General features: G+C 55.6%; 1 protein-coding gene across 1 annotated transcript in view; it reads left to right on the top strand.

The window, feature by feature from the left end:
- The first annotated feature begins 4,855 nt into the window (after positions 1-4,855).
- The window catches only part of RASSF5 (Ras association domain family member 5), a 68,570-nt gene continuing 51,334 nt past the window's right edge, over positions 4,856-22,091 (top strand). Inside the window, exon 1 of the mRNA XM_070396231.1 lies at positions 4,856-5,333. Coding sequence (XP_070252332.1) covers positions 4,856-5,333 — 478 coding nt within the window. The remainder of the gene's footprint in view (positions 5,334-22,091) is intronic.

Genomic DNA, 22,091 nt, shown 5'->3' with positions numbered 1-22,091 from the left:
GGGCAAACTACGGCTCGCGGGCCGGATCAGGCCCGTTTGAAATGAATAAAACTAAAAAAAAAAAAAAAAAAAAAAAAAGACCGTACCCTTTTATGTAATGATGTTTACTTTGAATTTATATTAGTTCACACAAACACTCCATCCATGCTTTTGTTCCGGCCCTCCGGTCCAGTTTAAGAACCCATTGTGGCCCTCGAGTCAAAAAGTTTGCCCACCCCTGCTCTAGTCCCTTAACGCACATCATGTTCATCATAGTACATAACCTGATAACATGTCCATGTTGATTCACTATTGTACCTTTGGTGCCTAGAACAGCGCCTGACATATGGTGGGTATTAAATACTTGTTCAATGAATCGCCGCTCTGTGCCCTTGAAGGTCGCAGTAAACCTTGGTGCTGCCGGACACATATTCCAGCCCTTTTCCCATTCTGAGCACAGGGTAGGGGTGCACTTCTCGCCCGCCCTGGTACAGGTGGTATAGTTATCTATACCAAGGTCTGGCCGGTGAACGAGTTGTGTGGAAGCGAGTGGAGCCTTTAAAGGTGGGTGTAGGAGCCTGCAGACCCTTTCGGCCTCCCTCTGCACAGTGACTGGCAACGTTAGCTGTGGTGGCTGCTCCGTCGGCCTGGGTCCCTCAGCGGCTCTGATGAACAGCCTCCCTAGCACACGGCGGAGGGCAGTGGAGTGAGTGAGGAAGAAGTCTCATTACTGCAGCGGAACCTGACCTGCAGGACAGGCCTGGTGATCCCCTGCAGAGCCCAGAGCTGTCGGAATCACGGGGAGGCCGGGGAGGCCCGAGGTGCTTTGGGAATTTCAGGTGCTTTGGGAATTTCAAAGCCTCAAAGCCAAGCAGAGCTCCACACTTCCCCTGCAGAAAGGCAGCCACCTCTGTCCTTGCTCCCCCATCCTACTAAGATGCTCAGGAGGGGGTGGGAAAGCCTTGAAACACTGTCCCCCTGGGGGAGCTGACAGGCTCTGGGACCACCTACCTCGGGAGTGACATCACACACTGACCACACACTCAGACTCTCATAATCCTTCCCCTTGGTCAAAAGTGAAAACATGAAGCGGCCCCCTCTTCTGGGAGTGAGTCACAGACCGAGGGAAGTCCACGGCTCCAGGCCCAGCGGAGCCTCTCACGTGGGGGAAACTCCAGCAGAGGTGTCTTTGCAAGGCTGTGGCCTCACCCGTGCAGCCTGCGTGACCGAGGGAGGGGTGCAAACCATGCTCAGGGTCCAGCATCCGCCTCACCCTGACCCGCCAGCAGAAGAGTTTATTTTCCCTGGGGAGGGAGGAATGAGTGTGTGTGGTATGTGTGTGTGTGGGGGGGGTATATGTGTGTGTGTGTGGGGGGGGGGTGGTGTGAGTGTGTATGTGTGGTGTGTGTGTGTGTGGTATGTGTGGTGTGTGTGTGTGTGTAGTGTGTGTGTGGGGGGTATATGCGTGTGGGGGGGTGGTGTGTGTGTGTATGTGTGGTGTGTGTGTGTGTGGTATGTATGTGTGGTGTGTGTGTGGGGGTATATGTGTGTGGGGGTTGGTGTGTGTGTGTGTGGTGTGTGTGTGTGTGGTGTGTGGGGTGTGTGTGTGGTATGTGTGTGTGGGGTATATGTGTGTGTGGGGGTGGTGGTGGTGTGTGTGTGGGGGGGGTGTGGGGGTGTGTGTGTGTGGTGTGGGGGGGCATATGTGTGTGGGGGGGTGGTGTGGGGGGGGGTGGTGTGTGTTGTGTGTGGTGTGTGTTGTGGGAGGGAGGGGCTGCTCCTCAAGGAAGAAGAGACTGGGCTGGAAAGATGGCATCAGAGGAGCAAGACCCAGGCAGGGAGTCTCTTGTTGAGTTCGGGGGAGGCAACTACCTCTCCAGACCTCGATTTCTTGGCTCAGGGAGAGGAAGCTCAGATAAACCTGATAACCTTGGGGTTGGTTACATGAAGTCATATCACCTCCATTTTCATCTCTTTCCCATCCCAGAAGCCAATGTCTGGCGCTGGCCTGGCATGGTCTCCGCCCGCTCAGTGCTGAGAGCAGCAGCCACCCCGCCTGCTGCCCAGCCGCCTGCAGCAGGAACACAGAAGTCAGCATTTTTCTGTGCAGCCCAGGCGACCTGGAAGGGTTTACACCTGGTCATTCCGGACGGCCCCCAGTCTCCAGGGCCGGAGGAGACAGTCATTCCAGGAACCTCTCTGGCCTGGGCTGCCAGGGGTGGGGGCGGGAGGTCGAGGGCAGAGATGTGATTGGCAGCGATTATTTCACAAATGACATTTCCAAACTGGCCTCCCAGTGATGAACTCTTTGCCAGGTCTCCTCTTCTTGCCACACCAAGCTGGCACCCCGAGCTCAAGTGGGTCCACACCCTGAGCCTCACCCAGCCCGCTGCCCTCCTGGGAGGGAGGGAGCTCCAGCCTGAGGAGGTGACAGAGGACAGAGGGTGGGTGAAGCAGATGTGGACATGCAATACAGGTTTCTGCACAAGCCAAGAGCCTGCGTGCAGAACAAGTGAGAGAAATGGGAATCAGACAGCACAAAGGCAAATTGCACTTTCCTTTTCAGACATTCAGCGGAGCGCATCCCGGAACAGTCTTCCCACTGGGTTTCTCTCCGTCTGTCCCAGGGAACGTCACCTGTCCTGTGGGGGAGAGAAGGAGGAGCCCATCTTATCACTGCCTTCGATCTGAGGGGGGGAGGGGCTTGGACCAGAGCATCCGCACCTCCTGGGAACTCATTAAAAATGCAAAATCTCAACCCCCTGCCCCAGACACACTGACTCAGAAACTCTGTGTGCGGGGGAGTAATCTGTGAGTTAACGAGCCCTCCAGGTGATCGCCATGCTGCCAAAGTTTGAAAACCACTGATGTAGAGAAAGACAGCTTCAGCCAGGGGAGAGGAGAGGTGGAAGAGGGGAGCAGGGGGTGGCTGGAGGCCCACATTCCTGAATCTCAGCACCTTCTCTTTGCAGCGCTGCGGCATTGCCTGCTGTGGCGTTGCCTGCTGTGGCCGTGGCTGCTGTGGGCCGTTCTCGCTTGCCCAGATACCACCTTCAGATCCAGTCTCTGGTGAGACCCGAGGACCCTGCCACATGTCCTCCGCTACAAATGTGATCATCCTGGCCATGAGGGAGAAGCCAAGGACCAAAGCAGGCTGGGAATTCCCCGGCCACTGGACTCCAAGAAATGTTAGGAATTACCTAAGAATTCCTGCAAGGGGAAATGAAAAGCAAGAGTGAAAATTCCCCTACCAGACACTAGGGGGAGACCCATCTCTAGCCTGGGAAGAGGGGGAGGCGGCGAGGTCTAGAAGATTTAAGTTGTTTGCTGATGACCTCTTATAAACCGACCAAACCGAACCCGAGCTTTAAGAAGACGGGCAGTGACGGCCGAGTCCGGGCGGTGGAACTGGCGAGGGCTGCAAACGCGTCTCCCTGTCTCCTCATACCCAGACCAGTTTAGTTAAAACTAGAAGCTGAAGAGGGCCAGGGTCATACAGCTGGTCTGCCAGGACACAGGTTCACCCAGACAGGAGGCCCATTGCCTCACGCCTGAGAGGCGATCAAGACCCGCCCCATAATCTGTGGGACCCTTGCAGGACGAAAGCGCCTGCCTTTTGTTCAAAAAGTATCAATTCTCTCAAGATCGCGACAGCAGAGCATTAAAGGGGGTTGGATTGGTGCGCTGGTCCTGGTGCGGGAGCCAAGGCAATCTGTCCTCGGGGCGCACAGGTGAGCTGTCCATCACAGATGCTAAGTCGGCCTGGTGTGTGTGTGTGTGTGGGGGGGGGGGGGGGCTGGTATTTCCATAGCAATGACTAGAGCAGCTACGGGGAGAGAAGGGTTTGATGGAGAAGGAGAAGCTCTCCCAACCCAGGGCCCAGATCCCCCAAGGCCAGCCTTCCCGGAAAGGAATATCCTGCCGGGCAGGGCTGCCCGCGGAGGGGAAATCCAGGGAGAGTGAGAGCGGCACGCGCTCAGCCTCGCTCCGGCGCCGCGGGGGTGGCTGCCCGCGGTCAGCATCTGCAGCGTCGCTCCGGTCACGGGACTCTGCGTGGCCGCCCGACTCGAGCGGAAGCCCGCGTTCCGGACCCGCGTGGGGCTCGGCTCACGGGGGAGGGGGAGGGGGAGGAGGAAGGAAGCAAAGGGCACTTCCCTCGGGTCCGCTGGAACCAGGAGGGTGGCGGGCAGGCCCCCGGCCTGGACCTTTCCCTAGACCCCACTTCTTGCTAGGTCTTTTTAAAAATATATATATTTTTATTGATTTCAGAGAGGGAGGTAGAAATATCAATGATGAGTTTGATCGGCTGCCTCCTGCACGCTCCCTACTGGGGATTGAGCCCACAACCCAGGCATGTGCCCTTGGCCGAAATGGAACCCACAACCCTTCAGTCCGCAGGTCAACGCTCTAACCACTGAGCCAAGCCGGCTATGGCTTCTTGCTAGATCTTAAGCCCTTCCTTCCGCCCGCCCCTCACCTGGGCGTGCAGCGCTGCAAGTGGGGGGGTCTGGGGTAGGGGAAGGCGATGGGAGAGGGACAGGGGTGGGGCTGAAGGCAGACAATCCCCAACAAGACCCCTCTTAGGAGTTGTTCCCAATAGCGCCTTTCCCATAGGAAATCCTCCAGCGGCCCCAGCGGTCCAGTCCGCTTCCTGAAGACGCCCCGAAACCCACACTTGTTCGTGCGCCCCCCATCGCCGAACCAGCGGCTCCGCGGGTCTGCGTTCCCTGGGGTTGTCCTTCCTGCCTCTCCCGAGTCTCCCCGCCCCTGCCCCGCCCCGCAGCCTGCGGTCCCTTTAAAGGCCGCGGGTCTGGGGCCGCCCTCCTCTCGAGGCGAACTCGGGAGTAGCGTCGGCCGCGCCGCGCACCGGGCGGGCATGGTCATGGCGTCCCCGGCCATTGGGCAGCGCCCGTACCGGCTGCTCTTGGACCCAGAGCCGCCGCGCTACCTGCAGACCCTGAGCGGCCCGGAGCCGCCGCCGCCGCCGCTGCCGCTGCCGCTGCCGCCCCCCGGCCGGGCCTCCCGCCGCTGCGCCCCCGCGCCCATCTCCACTGCGCCCGGGGCGCACGAGGGGCGCGGCGCCCGAAGGGCTCCCCGCGGGGACCTGGACCCCCCACCCCGGGCCTCCCGCCCCGCTCGCCCTCTCCGGCCCGGGCTGCAGCAGAGACTGCGGCGGCGGCCTGGAGCGCCCCGGCCGCGCGACGTGCGGAGCATCTTCGAGCAGCCGCAGGATCCCCGCGTCCCGGCGGAGCGAGGCGAGGGGCACCGCTTCACCGAACTGGCGCTGCGGAGCGGCCGCGGCTGGTGCGACCTGTGCGGACGAGAGGTGCTGCGGCAGGCGCTGCGCTGCGCTAGTGAGTGCGGGGGCCCGCGGGCGGGGAGGGGCGCGTGGGGAGACCGCAGTCCGCGGCGGGGGACTGCGAGGGGCTGGGTCCGAGAGAGGGGGCATTGCCTTCTCTGGCTCCAGGGAGACCTCGACTTTAATTAAAGGAGAAAAGCCCTGGAAACTCTCTGCTCTTGAGCCCCCTGCCCCGTACCCTTTAGTGACTGCCTCTTGCCCGGATACGGTTCTGCGGTTTTAACAAATACCTCTCCTGCCGGGTACCTGCTCGCCCCCTCCCCAGGCACACACGTGTGTACACTCAGGCGCGCAGGTTGGGTCGATGGCCGCAGCCGAAGGTCATTCCGCTGCACCCTCTTGGTTTTGTTGTCGGTTCTGGAGAGTGGGTGGTGAGAGTGGTACTGAGATGGCCATTGACCTGTGCTTATTAGGGCTCGTGGCAGAACGGTTTGTTTGTCCGTCTGTGGCCCAGGCCGATGGTCCATGCTTTCCCCCAGGGTGTCCTGTTGGGATAGGTAGGGGAGCTGGTTAGGCTTTGGCTAGAGCCAGCGGTGAGGCTGAAGAGAGCCTGAGGTCACCCTGGACCTGTGCCCCCTCCTGCCGTCTATCTCTGGCCCCTCAAACCTTTGGACCCTGCTCCGATGTTTGACCATACCCTGCCTCCTCCCCTTCCTCCTGTGTGATTGCTCTCAATGTACTGGTCATCATGGTCTAACATTACCCAGCTCGGCCCCTTCCTCCCAGAGCTCCCAGGTCCCTCCAGCCTCCCCTGAGCCAGGCTCTCCTCCAACCTGACTGTAAAACGCAGGGCACCCAGGTGCAGGTCTTCTGAGCCACTTTGCAGGCTTCTTGGGGTTTCGTTATTTCCCTCTTGCAGTTAGGTGTGTGTATTTCTTTAACGAGTGTCCTCTCCCCACCTCCACCTCCATTTTCGCTGTTGCCGGCGTCTGGATATCTATGTGTTTAGATGCATATTTTCAGTATCTGAGGCACACAGCACAAACTCTAGCAAGCACCTCTGGAAATGGGTTGTGCATATTTCAGCAACTGCCCACCCCCCCCTTCCCCGTCCCCCATGCTCTCTAACTGCCGCATTGGACAGCACCCGCCTCCTTCACATCAGGAAAAGCCCACTTAGTCTCTCTCTGCTGTCAGTCCACCGCCCAGGCTGCGCAGGGTCCCTCCCACTGCAGCTGGCTGCGGGGAAGGAGAGCCGACTCTAAGCCAGGGTCAAGTGGAAGGGGGAGACTGGGGGCAAGGGGGTGATCCTGCCTCCGACACCAGAACTCACAGCTCAGGTGCCATGAACAGGGAAAGAGCGAAAGTTAGAGAGGTGTGCGTAATGGGCCCAGGGCTGCAGCCTCTTGGTCAAGGCCCTGACCTTGCAGTAGAATTGATGCAACTTGCCCTCAGATGTGTTGGCAGCTCTGGCCTCTCCGGGCCCTGGAGTATTTTATTTACTGCGTTCACCAACCCTATCAGCACGGAGGCAGCGTCCTCGCGGGAATGGCTTTTCTTGTGCGGGAATCTTGGGGGAGCCGCTTCATTGGAATTCTAGTTTTCGTTACGGTGTTTGTATCAGTTGTTGAACATGTTGCACGCAGCTTTACGGTTTTTCGGGGATGGTGGTGGTGATAACTGTGTGTGTGTGTGTGCACGTGGGTGCATATGCATGCCACTCCATGGCTAAATGAGTGCACCCTTGCTTTAATTAGAATTGTTCATTTAATTGGTGCGTAAGTGGTTTCTGGTGGCAGGAAGACCAGGTGCAGTGGTGTTTCCTCTGGCGTGGTGTGACGTGGTGGCCCCCACACTGGTTTAATAGCAACCAGGCATGGCTGAACACCAGAGAGAGTGCAGAGCTGGAACCAAGGGGCTAAGGAGAGGGGCCTCGGTCTGCCGTTATTAGTATGGACAGACGGAGCCTCCCCTGTGGACCTGTGGCTGGAGGGGAACAGTGAGGAAATGTGGAAGGGGGAGACACAGCAGGTGGGACTCCCCGAGGGCCTTCCTTTAAGCTGGGGGTCTCGTTCCATGGAGGGGTTGGTTTTATCTTTACAGTGGGGCCTTGACTTACCAGTGTCCCGACTAACGAGTTTTTTGAGATACCGGCTGTCTCTCTGCCGAGTTTTTGCATTGAGTTGATAGAGTAATTTGAGTTAACGAGCTCCTTAACGAGCTCAGTCTCGGAACGAATTAAACTCGTAAGTCAAGGCCCCAGTGTATTTTGAAAGGTAAGGCTCAGAAAGATGACTTTTTAAAACATATTTTTATTAATTTTAGAGAGGAAGGGAGAGGGATAGAGAGAGAACCATCAATGATGAGAGAGAACCATTGATAGGCTGCCTCCTGCATGTCCCCTACTGGGGATCAAGCCCGCAACCCAGGCATGTGCCCTTGGCCAGAATCGAACCTGGGACCCTTCAATCCGCAGGCCAACGCTCTATCCACTGAGCCAAACCAGCCAGGGCAAAAGATGACTTTTTAAAAGCAGCACTATGAAGTAGTTAAGAGGACAGCCTGGAACCAGAAGATGTGGGTGTGAATCTTGACTCGGATCCCGAGTCTTGGCGTGCACCTGTATTTCACCTCCTAGTTTTAAAAAAATAGGGATAATAACAGACCTGTGTTAGTGTGTTCTTGTGAGAATTAAATGAATTAATGTATGGAAAGTGCTTAGAGCAGTGCCTGGAACATGCAGTAAGAACGTTGGGTGCGATGTGGATTTTGTTATTATGCCCCCCATGTAACACTGTGACAGTGTGTCTGGCTTGGCACACCTCTGAGGGTCACCTTTCCAAGCGCTGTGTAGTTCTCAAACTCTGCGTGGCTGCAGAGCTTAATGAGGAAGCGAGTGCCATGCGTGTCCCCAGAAGTGCGGGTATTAATGTCCCCTGGAAACGTCACTCCCAGGATGCCATTGGCACCTGGCTGTGTTCCTCTCGCCCCCAGCGCAGTGCCAGGCACAGAGCAGGGCTTTAGTTAGTGGTGGCTGCTGAAGGCAGCAGCTTGTTATTGCTGTTAATTCTCCCTGCTCTTGGGAATGAGCAGAAGAGCAGTGAGTATATGAATGACACCTGTCTGCGCAGGCAGCTGACCCTGCGTGGGAACCTTGTTGGCAAAATGAGCCTTTAATGGGGGCAGCTGTGAGAAACCTGTCTGCCTGCCTTTTTAGTGAAAGTTCCTCTCATTTACGCGCACTCCTGCCTCAAGGTCTGTAACTGAGCTCTGGTTAATGCTGGGTTTGCCAACAGGGAAGTTCAGGGTTAATGTTAATTCCTAGGGGTGAAGGAATCATGTTTATTAAGTAGGAAAGGGAATCTAATGGGGATTGGTGAGGAGAGAGAGAGAGAGGAGAGAAGAGAATTATGTGACCAAGTATGTTTTGAGGCGGGGCCCTGACGGGGGAGAGAATGCTCATTTCCAGCGCTCCAGGTCGGGGTGGTCAGCAGCAAACAGCCCCCCGTCCTTTGACTTCTCAGGGAATGTTCCTTATGGGTCATGGTCCCTTTGCTCTTAAAAAGGCACCTGGAGTTGACCTTTGACCTTCCATCTCCTTTTGGTCGCTACATAAGCCTCCAGGGAATGGTCTAGAAAATGGGGAAACCTAAGTCCAACTCAACATTCCAGGAGGGTTGGTTGGACACACCTGGCATGCTGTCAGCGAGTGCCACGCGCCGGCTCCCGGAGCCGGTCTCTCTCTGGAAGGGCGTTGTCCAAAGCTGGGACGTGCTAAGCGATTGAATTATAGGGTTGCAAGGGGGGCCCTGTGGCTCATCAGCTAACCTCCCCTTCCTGTAATAGACGTTAATTATGGTGTGAGGGCGAGACCTTTGCATGGCCTTCAGGGATGGGGACCTTCGTGGGGAGGGAGGCTGGCATCTCACAGGGCCCCTTGTCTAGCCGCCTTGTCTCCTCGCTGCATTAATGGGTGGGCTTAACCCTTCGCTCTGCACACGCTGCAACCACCCATGTGGCAGCCAGGGGTCCTGCAGGCCCGTGCCTTGTCGTGGGTTCTCTGTGGGAGAGAGTTCAGGGACATGAACCTTGAGTATCCCGGTAGCAGACCCAGAACCCCGGCCGCTTGGGCAGCGTGGTGTTTGTCCAGTGCACCCAGCAGCACTGCGGTGTGAGGCCTGAAGTGTTGTCATTGGTGCGAAAGCTTGAGGAACCCCCTCCCCCCGCCACTTCCAGCCCCTCCCCTGCTCCTGGCTCTTAGAGGGGTCTTCTTGGGAAAGGTCCTCATGGAGTGTGGGGGAGCTGGACATGGGGGGACAGAGAAGGGATCTGGAATGCTTTGAGAGAGGCCTTCTGAGCTCCCCACGCTGTGTCTGTTTCCTCTGTCCCTGCTTCCTGTCTTCTCAGAAGATGAGAGTGAAAGGATAAAATGTGGGCTTAATTCCTCCCCCCCCCCACCCCCATTCATCAGAGCATGAAATTCCCTGATTAGGGAGGGAGAGGGGCTTGAATCCCAGGTACAGTCAAAAATGATTAATGCCACTTGTCTGCCAGCCTCATTAGAATTGGTAATGAACATGTGTGTTTGCCTGCTGATCCTGCGAGTTATGAGGTGGACGTGAATTGACATCTCCCCTCAGCACGGAGGGTTTGATTTGGGGTCCGCTCTCTTCTCCCCACGTTCACCAGTGAACCCGCTTATGCCAAGCCGGACTGCTCGGCCCTGAGTGACAGAGGAAGGACAGCCCAGCCCAGCCCCAAGGGCCCTGGCTGGTGAAGGGACTCGCCTGGCCAGGAGCAGGGGCCAGCGGCTCAGGAGGGCGGCTGAGGCTCAGGCAGGCCCAGGCCCGCTGGGAGGATGACGGAAAACGCCTCGCAGGAGTAGTGCCTTGTCTCTGCAGAGCCCGGGGTTTCATGCTCCCTGCCACGCTCAGCCTCCGAGCAGCGTCATGAGGTCGGAACTTAGGGAGGCCTCTGCCCGGGTCTGGGGCTGGCAGGAGTCACCAGTGCACCTGGCTGGGGGCAGGCAAGGTTAGGCGAACCAGACAGGCTTTGGAGGCCTTGGGCATCTCCGGCTGTCCAGCCCACGGGTCCTCAAACTACGGCCCGCGGGCCACATGCAAATACAAATATTGTATTTGTTCCCGTTTTGTTTTTTTTACTTTAAAATAAGATATGTGCAGTGTGCATAGGAATTTGTTCGTAGTTTTTTTTTAAACTATAGTCCGGCCCTCCAACGGTCTGAGGGACAGTGAACTGGCCCCCTGTTTAAAAAGTCTGAGGACCCCTGGTCCAGCCATTTCCCTCCTTCGGACCGTGCTCAGCACCTCTGTCGGAAACACCCCCTGACTGCTGCCCCACGGGGCCTTCTCTGGCTACCCACACCCCTCCTCATTCCTCAGTTTCCCTGTCAGAGGAGCTGCTCGCCTCCCTGGCCCTGCCCAGATACCATTAAGGCTGGCGAGGAAGCTGCAAACTCATCTCTGGCCTTATGGGAGGCCCTTCCTGTTCTAATTCCTCAGTGACAAGCAGAGTATTCTTGGGCGGGGAGGATTTGTGGGTGTGCAAAGCATGCAAGCAGGCATTCCCCCGACTCCTCCCCAGCACCTCACTCGGCACCCTCCTTCCCACAGTTGCTCGCAGATCCAGTGCCAGTGGCAGGATGCTTCCTGCCTCCGCTGACCTCACAGGCCACCCACCCTTCCCCCAGGGCCCTGGCCTGCGCTCCCCGCAGCGGGTCAGGAATGCTGGCGGCAGGCGACGCCGGGAAGGCCAGTCCTGACTGGGGAGATGGTTGTGCATTTAGTCACTTTCGGTTTTTTTCCAGGAGTTTTGGCAAGCTTCTCCCCCCATGCTCAGGGCCCGATTGCAGGGTTGGGAAGAGAGCTGAGCCAGCGTAGGCTTTGGGGAAAGATCGAGGAGTCCGAGGTGATGTCAGACAGGGCAGCAGGCTCGGCTCCCTGGGGGCACTGGTTTAAGGGGAATAAAATCAGTGCTGGGGGGTAGTCATGGGGAGCCCGGGCCCAAGGTCAAGACTGTCTTGACTCAGACCTGGGGAGGCGATATTTGGGTTGGCTGGGAAGCACCCCACGCTCTATGCCAGAGACGTGGCAGAGCCTGGCGGGCCCCCAGGGCGCTCCATGGTGTAAGCTTTAGCCATAGTGGCAGGCAAGTTGATGCAGGGTCTGTTCTAGCCTGCCTGTGCCTCCAGGCCTAGAGAAGGTTCTTGGGAGATGCCCCCGGAGGGGAAAACAGATGTTTGGAGACAAAGGAGGCAGAGCAGCAGGGGTCCCTCCTGGCCTGTGGAGAGTGCCCTTGGCTGAGGGGGTCTCGTGACCCCTGGTTGCTATAACAGGTCCCGATTGTCTTTAGGATTGCGCTCCCCACACCTACTATCTTGGCCCCAATGAGGGCATCAGGGGCACACGTGGGACCTGGCATTGTGCTGAGGGTTTGTACGAAGGGTGGTGTGGGGAAGCCCAGTCTGCTCATTGCTGTGTGTCACTGGGCGGCGGGCACGTGGCCAGGTATGTCACTCGCGGTGACCAGAGTGGGCTTGGTCATGTTTATTATTCAGTGGAGCGCCCGCACCCCACCTGTACTCTCCCTCCCTGTGTCCTGAACAAACAGCTCCAGGGCGGGCAGGTCTGACCCAGGCGTCTGCCGTGGCTATTGGCTAGGGCTGCTAGAAAATGGAAACTTGGCTTCCTCGGACCTTTAAGAAATCAGGCCACAGGTTCACGGAAGCCAAGCCTCAAGAAGAGCGCTGTTCTTTGCCTTAGATACTTCTTTCATCCTTTTACGTTCTGTTTCCACTGGAGGCTGGATCTGGGAAGGAATTATCATTGTGTTCGCTGGAGATGTGAGCCTGTTAGGATGGAATAATCCTGTAGATCAGGAGTGGGGAACATCCGGCTTGAGGGCCATAGAAGGCCTGCGAAATCACGTGGTCTGGCCCTGCCAAGGCCTTAGGGCTGCGTTAATTAAATGTTTGACCAAATAGAGCAGGCTGATTTTTAAGTCCATAATTTTGTATGGACTGCGAATTGTGTTATAAATATCCACTTGGACCTGGCTGGCATGGTTTGGTGGTTGAGCGTCGACCTGTGAACCAGGAGGTCATGGTTCAATTCCAGGTCAGGGTATATGCCTGGGTTGCGGGCTCGATCCCCAGTGGGGGGTGTGCAGGAGGCAGCCAGTCATTGATTCTCTCTCATCCTTGATGGTTTCTATCTCTCTCTTCCTCTTCCTTCCCCTCTGAAATCAATAAAAAATATGTTTTTAAAAAACCAAAAACAAATGGCCCTTGAAAAAGGTTCCCCCACCCCTGCTGTACGTGTTGAACTGAGAATGGCCAAGAAATTGTGGGATGGAGATACCTGTATCTCAGAGACAACTTGGCTTCCTCTAAGGCAGTGGTTCTCAACCTTCCTAATGCCGAGACCCTTTAATACAGTTCCTCATGTTGTGGTGACCCCCAATTTCATTGTTACAAATTGAACATAATTAAAGCATAGTGATTAATCACATAAACAATATGTAATTATATATGTGTTTTCCTATGGTCTTCGGCGACCCCTGTGAAAGGGTCGTTTGACCCCCAAAGGGGTCGCGACCCACAGGTTGAGAACCGCTGCTCTAAAGCGTTGCTGGTGCACCAGCTGGTGAGGTAGGCAGGGCTGGTCGAATCCTCGCCGTCCCACAGAGGAGGAAGCGCACGCAGCATCCAGGGAATCACGGAGCTTCTCCAAGACAACCCAGTCACTGTACAAACCCAGCGCCAGAACCCAGCCCAGCATTTTGCCTTGTGAGCTGATGCCGTTGAACATGCCAGGCAGTTGGGTTTCTTCATTCACCTGCCTCTCTGCTGCCAATGAATGCGGAAATGTCCCTAAAAAGAGGCGCAGGAACAAGGGAGGGCTGGCCGAGTGGTGGGTCAGCCACGTGCAAGCCAGAGCATCAGCCAGCGCCCGAATCATGGCGCGTTGGCTGCACTTCAGCCTGTTGTCAGTGTTGGGTTTCTAAGTAGATTTTCAGCGTGTGAGTAAATCATGAGATCTTTCAACAAACAGTGACATTTTTCAAAATCCCAAGATAAAAGAAACAAGTAGCCCTGGCCAGTTTGGCTCAGTGGATAGAGGGTCGGCCTGCGGACGGAAGGGTCCCGAGTTCAATCCCGGTCAAGGGCATGTACCTCAGTTGTGGGATTGATCCCCGGTCCTGGTCTGGTTGGGGTGAGTGCTGGAGGCAACCAATCGATGTGTCTCTCTCATATCAATGTTTCTCTCCCTCTGTCTCTCCCCTTCCCTTCCACTGGCCGGGGTTGGGTAGGAGGGGGTGGGGGGGAGGAAACAAGTGTATCCCTCCCGCCCCCACCCCATCGGTGTTGGGTGTGTGTAGGAGGGTGGGTGTGGAAATGCAGGTTGATCGTTTCCTGTTTCAAGCCTCCTTCTTACCATGACCCAGGGTCAGAGTTCATGACGCAGGGACCAAAGTGAAATTAGGATGAATCTCAGAGGGGACAGCGTGGGTGAGGAAGAGTTGGATAGAAACTGAAAAATCAGCTGAGGGTGGCATAGCAGAGTCCTGGCTCTGTCCCAGACCGGGCTGTGGCCCCGTGGGGAAGAGCACCTCAGGGCAGGGCCCCCTCCCACCCAGCGCTGGCTGCATGTGTCTCCAGGCCAGGCTGTCATTGGATCACTTGAGTATCATCATTTACTTTCGAAGCTGTTTTTTTTTTTTTTAAATACTTTCAAATCAAATAAAGGAAGTATTTTTTAAAATATATTTTATTGATTTTTTACAGAGAGGAAGGGAGAGAGATAGAGAGTTAGAAACATCGATGAGAGAGAAACATCGATCAGCTGCCTCCTGCACATCTCCTACTGGGGATGTGCCCGCAAGCTGTTTTTTTTTCCGTGGAAGTTGAATGGAAGCTGGAGGTTTTGTGGTTTCTGTTGAAACAATGATGTCCTTTCTGCGACTAGGGAAAGTATTCAGAATCCAGGAAAACCTCAGAGATGCCTTACTATGCAAATGGAACAACAGATTCCTGCTGTGACTTGAGAGTTCGGAGAGACAGGGTTCAGCCTACAGTATGTAAATGTCTATCTCAGTGATGAATGTTTTTGAAAGAAATCCGGAGGTACCTTTAGAGGAATAGAAGGTGAAAGTATATTTTAACCCAACACTTAAGATGGCGAAGCCCGTTTCTTCACATTTTGTTTGGCCTTGGCATTGAGGTCATCGGTCCAAGCATAGATGCCAGGGGCAGCAAGAGGCCATCGCAAGCATTCTAGACAGCGCTCCTCCTGAGCGCCCCTGTGATGGGAAAGGGGTCCAGCTTTCAAAGGCTCAGGAGCCTCCCAAAACCCTGAGTCTAGTCTCTGCCAGGCCCTTCCTGCCGGATTCCCCGACGGAAACCCCGTCAAAGAACAGCTCAGTGAGGAGGAAGAAGTTTATCCTGAAGCTCAAGTGGGGCATTCGGGAGGGGTTTTTCCCTCTTGCCTGTGTGACTCATATTTGAAAATCCCCCCAGCATGCGTGTGCTGTCCCCTTGCCTGTACTCAGCCTGGGCCCACGTGACGATCTCGCAGATCTCACATGCAAGGATCAGAGCCAAGGAACCTCGACGCCAGCCCTGGCTTGATGGCCCCAAGTGTCATTTCGGGACCCGAACTCGCTCATGACCCTCTTCTGGTGCAGAGGTTGCTGGGTAAACTGGGCAGCCCAGTCCCTCTGAGGAAGTATTAGGGAGAAAGAACCAGTGTCCCGGCCTGAGAAAGGGCAGCATTGGGGGGGCATTTCTAAATTAAATAAATTACTTGTAACAATTTGTTTTTTTATTGATTTTAGAGAGAGAGAGAGGAAGGCAGAGGGATAGAAAGATAGAAACATCAATGAGAGAGAAACATAGATCGGCTGCCTCCTGCACACCCCCTACTGGGGATCGAGGCTGCAACCCAGGCATGTGCCCTGACCGGGAATTGAACCTGTGACCTCTTGGTTCATGGGTCGATGCTCAACCACTGAGCCACACCAGCCGGGCAGTAAAACTGTGTTTTTATGATTGAGCTTACGAATGAGTTTTTATTGCTATTGCACCAAGTCCTGCGGCCCTCAACAGTGAGGGGGGACCTACGATGGGGACCTCCTGGCCAGACTTTTTAGAAGGACGGTGACGGGGAGCCTGTTTGGAGGGTCAGAGTGCGGCTTAGGTTTGTTCTACCAACATCTTCTTCTCTGAGTGGCCCAAGGACATGGCCTCGGGGATGGGATGCCCGGCGGCATTCTCTGTGACCGGGGACATCTGCAGCCCAGCGCGGGGGAGCCAGGTTGGCGTTCGCAGGAGGAACAACAGAGTCGCCTCCGAACTGATGAGCGTTGGCCTCCCGGACCTCACACATGGTGACCGGAGCTCATGGCTCCATTTCTGCTTGGACCCGCGGCCTCTGTGCTCCTTTCCTCTCCTTCCTCTGAAGCCTGCCCCGCTGGTGGCTGGCAGAGGCGTTCTGGAATCCCTGGGCATTCTTGCTTGTTTGTTTGTTTTTAATATCGTGTATTCCAGCCCCGAGACCAGGGGCTTCCCCGGAAGGCGTGGCTGCCCGTCCGGTGCCAGCTGCACGTCTTGGCCTGGGCAACAGGGCGTCCAGAAACTTTCTCACCAGGACTTGGTTGCTTCTGGGACGCGGTGTTGAGGGGATACCCTGTGAGCGTCACTTTAGGGCCAGGGGACAGCATTTCTGCCCTTTGTATGAGAGACTCTGTTCTTTTCTTCCTTTCTCTTTCTCCTCGCCTGGTTCTCTTCTCTGCTCAGGTGTCTGGTCTCAGATCAATGGACCCTCTTAAAGCAACACCGCCTTCTGCAGGGTCTGGGTGGCTGCACGCGGGAGCCCCGCCCCTTCCACCACAGGCTGAGCCGGGGAGGATGTGAATGAGCCCGGGTGTCCCTGAGGAGCCCGTGCAGCTGGTAAAGCATCACTAATCGCCCTCCCCAAAGAACTCCATTAAGGAGCCCCTGGGCCGGGCGCACGGGGCGGCGGCCGATCCCGGCTGTCGTCTGTGGGAACTTCGGAGACATTGGTTTCCAGACGCTCAGGCACTTGAGGAGTGAGGCTCCGCAGCCTCTGCCCCGCAGCCTCTCTGGTGGGGGCATCTTTATCTTATCGAGCTAAAAGCCCCAGGAATAGAAAGTTTTCCACTGGGGGCGGTGGAGGGAGGACCTCATCTGGGAAAGAGACGGCATCGCTCAGGCGGGGCTGTGCCGGCCGAGGCCCAGGTGCCTGGGGCTTCCTCGGAGGAGGAGCAGCGAGGCTGGGCTGATCGGGGCAGAACCTGGGTCACGTGAGGGCCGGAGCCCCTCCAGGGGCCGTGGCTGCCCCACTCGTCCCTCCGCCCTGAACACCAGGCCTAGAGAGAAGCTGTTGACCTCCTGCGGCTGGGATGACCGAGGTCCGGGAGCAGGAGGCGGCCACTGCCTGCTTCGGAACTGTCACCGCCCGGCTCCAGCGGCTCTTCCGCAGGCTCCCTAAGGGCCACTTGGGATCAGAAAAGCTCCAGGTCCTGCAGAGGCTCCCCCACGAGGCCAGGCTGGCTTGCGGTAGGTCCACGTCACTCCAGCTGGGGGTGTGCGGGGGCTGCGGGGGTTCTGTGGCCTTCCCCACGGGGCAGGGAGCAGCGCGGCAGCCTGCTATTCAGTGCTGAGCTCAGCACCACTCTGTGGCCCCGCGGACTCCCCGGGGGTGCCAGGGCTGCCACCCCGACAGGTTTAGGTGGAGCAGGCAGACCTGAAGGGCATGGTCCCCCTATTTCAGAGGCCCATGTCGGCCATGGGTTTTAACAGCCTTTCCTTGGCTGAGAATTAGGGCCAAGACGTCCTCTTCACCTGGGTTCCTGGGCTGGTAGAAGTTGTCCAATGCCCCCCCCTCCCTGTGGCTCTGAGGGGCATCAGCTGCCAAGGACCCCGGGGCATGATGTGTTCAAGGCAAAGGCTTCTCACCTGCAGGGTTTCAGGAGGTGCCTGTGGGACAGGCTACATGGGCTGGAGACGGCTGGCGGGCACAGCTGGACAGGAGCCCCAGCCTCGGGCAGTGGCTGGGCCAAGTTTCCTTCCCTGAGCACTAATTAGGGTGAGAATAGTCCTTGCCTGGAGAAGGATAGCGGGACAGTGTGGGCTGAGTGGAAGATGAGAAGGAGAGACAGTAGTAATTCACATTTTCAGAGAAGTTAGGTCATTCTGCTGCCCTTGGTCTAAGAAAGGAGCTGGGCCAACAAGAGCCCTGCTGGGGTCCAGGGTCCCGAGCACCTGCCTCCAGCCTAGGCTTCCTCCTGCGGCATCACGCGGCCCACAGCACCCTGTCTTCCTCGGCGCACCTTCTGCTGAAGGTGCAGAGCATGGGCGTTTGTTGCTTGTTTTTAATATCGTGTGTTTCAGCCCTAGCCGGTTTGGCTCAGTGGATAGAGCATCAGCCTATGGACCGAAGGGTCCCGGGTTCGATTCCGGTCAAGGGCACGTACCTCGGGTGCAGGCTCCTTCCCAGCCTGGGTCCTGGTCGGGGTGGGTGCAGGAGGCAACCAATCGATGTGCTTCTCTCACACTGATATTTCTCTGTCTTTCCCTCTCTCTTCCACTGTCTCTGAAAATCAATGGAAAATATCCTCCGGTGAGGATTTAAATATATATATATTTTTATATATATATATATATATATATATATATATATATATATATATATACATACATACACACACACACACACATACATACACACACACACACACACACACATACATACACATATCGTGTATTCCCTCCAGATCACTGTATGGTAGTAGGGAAGGGATTTGCTATTTCACAGAAGAGGCAGCTCAGAGAAGGCAGGACCCTTGCTAAGGGTCAGAGCTGCCCAACCAGCCTGGATTCTATTCATCCTACTGACCGTCAGCTGCTTCCCTCTGATGGCCGATCATTGGAGCCCATCAGCTTTCCTCAGGCTCCGGCCCCATGTCTCCCCTCTGCTCTCACACACATTCAGGAGTAGGATGGCCTCTAGGTGGCCTCAACACGGAGTCTGAGGGGTGGAATTAAACTGAAAAGTCATCTCTGGGCTAAGCTTCTGGAAGTAGAGTTTAAAAAAGAATATGCTCTTGACCATGGAAAAGATAAGTTTTGCGATTAAGGTTTTACCGCTTGAGAAGTGGGGATTTTAATTCAACTAGACCTAACCCCTATTTGGAGACAAATACGCTTTAACCAGCCTGAATAATTCGTATTCATCACTGGCCTCAGATACACCTTGACCCTCACTCAGAAGCCAGCTGGAGACTCAGTTCCTCGATTGAAATGCTCACTAGTGTCTTCATGACCCGCTTCCGTCCGCCTCCTCCTGAAGAATTATTCAACAGATCACTTCCTTGCTCCTTTGCTATTCAGCCCAAGGAGCTATGGATCTAGTAAAATCAATCAGGCCCGGAGTGGCAGCATTAAGGTCAGGGTTTGTACTCACTGCAGCTAAGATGTCTCCTTTGACTTGTGTCAGCGTGTGGACTTGATTGATTGGAAGAGGAGGGGGGAGATGGCGCTGGGAGAGGACAGAGCGTAAGACTGTGGACTGAATTCTAGAGCAGCTCCTCCTGTTTGCGGGGCTGCGTGAGCAACCTGTGGTGTGGGCTTTAAGGAAACAGGCTTGGAGCCAGGCCGACAGAGTCTGGATCTTGGATTTCTGGCTGGAGGGCCTTCCTTGCGCAGATGAACCCCCCTTTGCCTCGGTTTCCCCCCAGTATGAATGGTGAAGGAATGCCAACCTCCAGTTGGCGTCATTGGGTCAAGCTGGGGTTGTATGGCTGTAAACCTCTAGACGCGATGTGGATGGTGCTGCTGTTTTATGCTCCCAGAAATACTTCCAGCAAGTGCTCCGAGTGGGTCCTCCGTGCAAGGCCCCCATTGGCTGTCTGCTCTTCCATTGCACCTGGGCCTAGGTGGGCTGCCTGCAGCTCAGTGAAAGAGAGAGGGTGTGAAGGGTGCCCGGGCCGAGGTGGAGGGAGGGGCATGAAACTCCTAAAGGCACTCTGGGAAAATTCCTATCATCGAATTTACTACACCACTTAATTAACAGGCCCGGCTAGATGAGCCCACCGGGCACCATTAGGCGCCAAGCAAGCATGCTGCCAAGGAACCAGTCATGTGTCATTTTAAAAGGCTGCTTGGGGGTCAGCAGGAAACAGGTCCGGGCCTCCCCCGAAGTCTCCGGCGCCCTGGCCCCAGGGATACAGCTGTGAAGAAACCTCTGTGTGTCTCCTGCAGGGAGCGCCCCAGACGTCATCCATTTACTTTTCTTCTCAAAAAGTCTCTCTCCACCGGCTTGGTGGGTGTTGGGCTGTTGATCTGCACTTTGCATGCACGTGACATCAAAGCAGTTGTGGAAAAACCAGTTGGCTGCAGCTGCCTGGCTGCCCCATAAAGGACTGAACCCGTCTGCTCCGGGCCTCCTGTGACCTCCTGGCATACCTGTGCGCATGCACCTGTGCGTGCGTTCACATGGCACACCCGTCTAAGTCTCCTCCGCCGCCCGCGTCTGCAAATGCCCCAGCAGGCCTTCTCGCAAACCCGTTTGGCTGCCCTTATGTGTGGAGTCTGTGGGATGTTACCTGAAATATACTCAAGGTTAGCAAGAGGCGAGGCCCCCCCTAGGCAACCCTCTCAGAGATGGTGTTTGCTTTAACCGTAAAAGCAAAAACAAACAAACAAAAACACCCTTCCACGCCTGCCCCTCACACCTCGGATCAGGTCCTTTTCTCTGGCAGCTGCCCGGCCTCCTCCTCCGTCTTCTCAGGGGCCCGGGCAGGGGGCAGAGGCCCGAGCCCAGAGGTGGGGGACCCCACCTGCTTTGTGTCTCTTACACCCAGCGCAGAGTGACACATGCCTGGAGGAGGCAGAAGCCCCTCCCACGCTGACCTGAGCCGAGAAGGCATCTGGTGGCCCCACGCTGACTCTGGACGCCACGGCTGTGGCTATCTGGTAAATCCCCTGAAACAAAACTGTATACAATGTTTCCAAACGTTTTTTCTTTTCTTGTGGTGCTCTGGCAATAGGATTTATTTATTTTTCTGGGGTGGCAATTAAAATAGGGTACATCTATGCTGGGGGGAAAATATATATATATAGATAGGTAGATAGATAGATAGATAGATAGATAGATATAGATATATATTCCTTTCATACCTGTTTCTGTTACAAAGTCTCCGGGTAGAACTGACTGTCCTTCACAACAGCTTGACTTAGTCGGCTGGCCCTCGGTGAATCCGTGTGGAGGGAAGCCTGCATGCACGCATGGAAACCTGACTAGTAAGTGGGTAGGCGGAAAGAAAAGAGACATAACTATATAGAAAGGCTTAATGCTTCCTCTTTGTGTCTCTGAGTTTGCTTGTTCTGTGAACGCACATACTTTAGTAATTGCCCCCGTTCAAAAATGGTGCCGCGTTTTTGCCCTTCTGCCTGAATGGCCACAACTTGGACCTTTTCAGATATGAGGCCAGAGGGTCCAGGTGACAAATCTCCAGATAATTGCTTGTGAGGAATGGGGTCCGTTTGGCTTTCCTACCCTGAGATTCCACCTCAAATCATTTTTTACATTTTCCCCAAATCGATTGCCTTCACCCATTATTGACCAGGGTGGGATTCTCGGAGATGCCTGTGAGAATGTCGCACCAAGGCCTGCAGACGCCCACCTCGATCTTCTCCATCCACAGCTGCTGCTCCTTGGCGCTGTCGTCAGCAAAGTGGGCTGCATGAGGTCGTAGAGCTGATGGGAAATAGGGGCACATCCCTTTAAGGTGCCGAAAGCATCCCTGGGAAGCAGTGCATATAAAAGTATAACACCCGCAAAACTCAGTCAACCATAGGAATTAAAATATCTATTTTCCAATATAGATAAACTAGAGGCCCGTTGCATGAAGATTCCTGCAAGAATAGGTCTTCCTGAGACCTGAGCGAAGCAGAGAAGGGAGCGAAGCCCACCGAGGCAGGCTTCACTCCCTTCTCCGCTGCCTCACTCCCTCCTTTCGCCGCCACCTCAGCTCCCTCCCGTCTCTGCTACCTCCGATCCCGTTCCCTTCGCCGCGGCTTGGCTCCCTTCTGCAGTGCTTGGCTTCCGTCTACACTGTCTTCAGTCTTCGCTGGGTGCTGTGTATGCAAGTTAACCGCCATCTTTGTTGGGTTAATTTGCATACTCTTCTGATTGGCTGGTGGGCATAGCGAAGGTATGGTCAATTAGCATCTTTGTCTTTTATTAGTGTAGATCCTATTTTAATTAAAAAGTTTTGCTGTTGTTAAAAAAAAAAGGCCAAATCCATTGTAAAGTAGAGTTCATTTTAGACAACTCCAGGGATGATGGCTACAGGGGAATGTAAATGTTACAAACATTGGAAATGTAAATAATACAATGAAAAGCACGTATGCAGGCATGCACAGGGCAGGGTGGGGCCATGCTTAAGGGTGATAGCACCCCCAGAGGACAAAGGGGTGTGAAGCAGACCACGTGGGCAAGGTGCTCTGGGGTCAGGCCCTGTCCCCACCTCCCTGGGCACAGGGCGGGCACTGCCTGCGGTGCCCCCTACTTCCTGCATCTCTGTCTCAACTCGCTGTGAACTGTTCTGCCCTCCCTCCCTGCCTCCACCTGCCCCTCCCCAAACCTCCCCACCCAGCACGGCCGCCTGGCCTGGCTGCAGTGCCTTCTTTTTGTTGGTTCTTTCAGCCCAGGGATGATTAATGGGCCTGCCCGAGGGGCACACCCACCCACACCCTCCCATACCCTCC

This window comes from Myotis yumanensis, unplaced genomic scaffold (assembly GCF_028538775.1).
Source record: "Myotis yumanensis isolate MYYU_CA2020_CCGP unplaced genomic scaffold, mMyoYum1.0.hap1 SCAF_17, whole genome shotgun sequence".
Taxonomy (NCBI): Eukaryota; Metazoa; Chordata; class Mammalia; order Chiroptera; family Vespertilionidae; genus Myotis; species Myotis yumanensis.
This window is presented reverse-complemented; position numbering and strand designations above follow the sequence as displayed.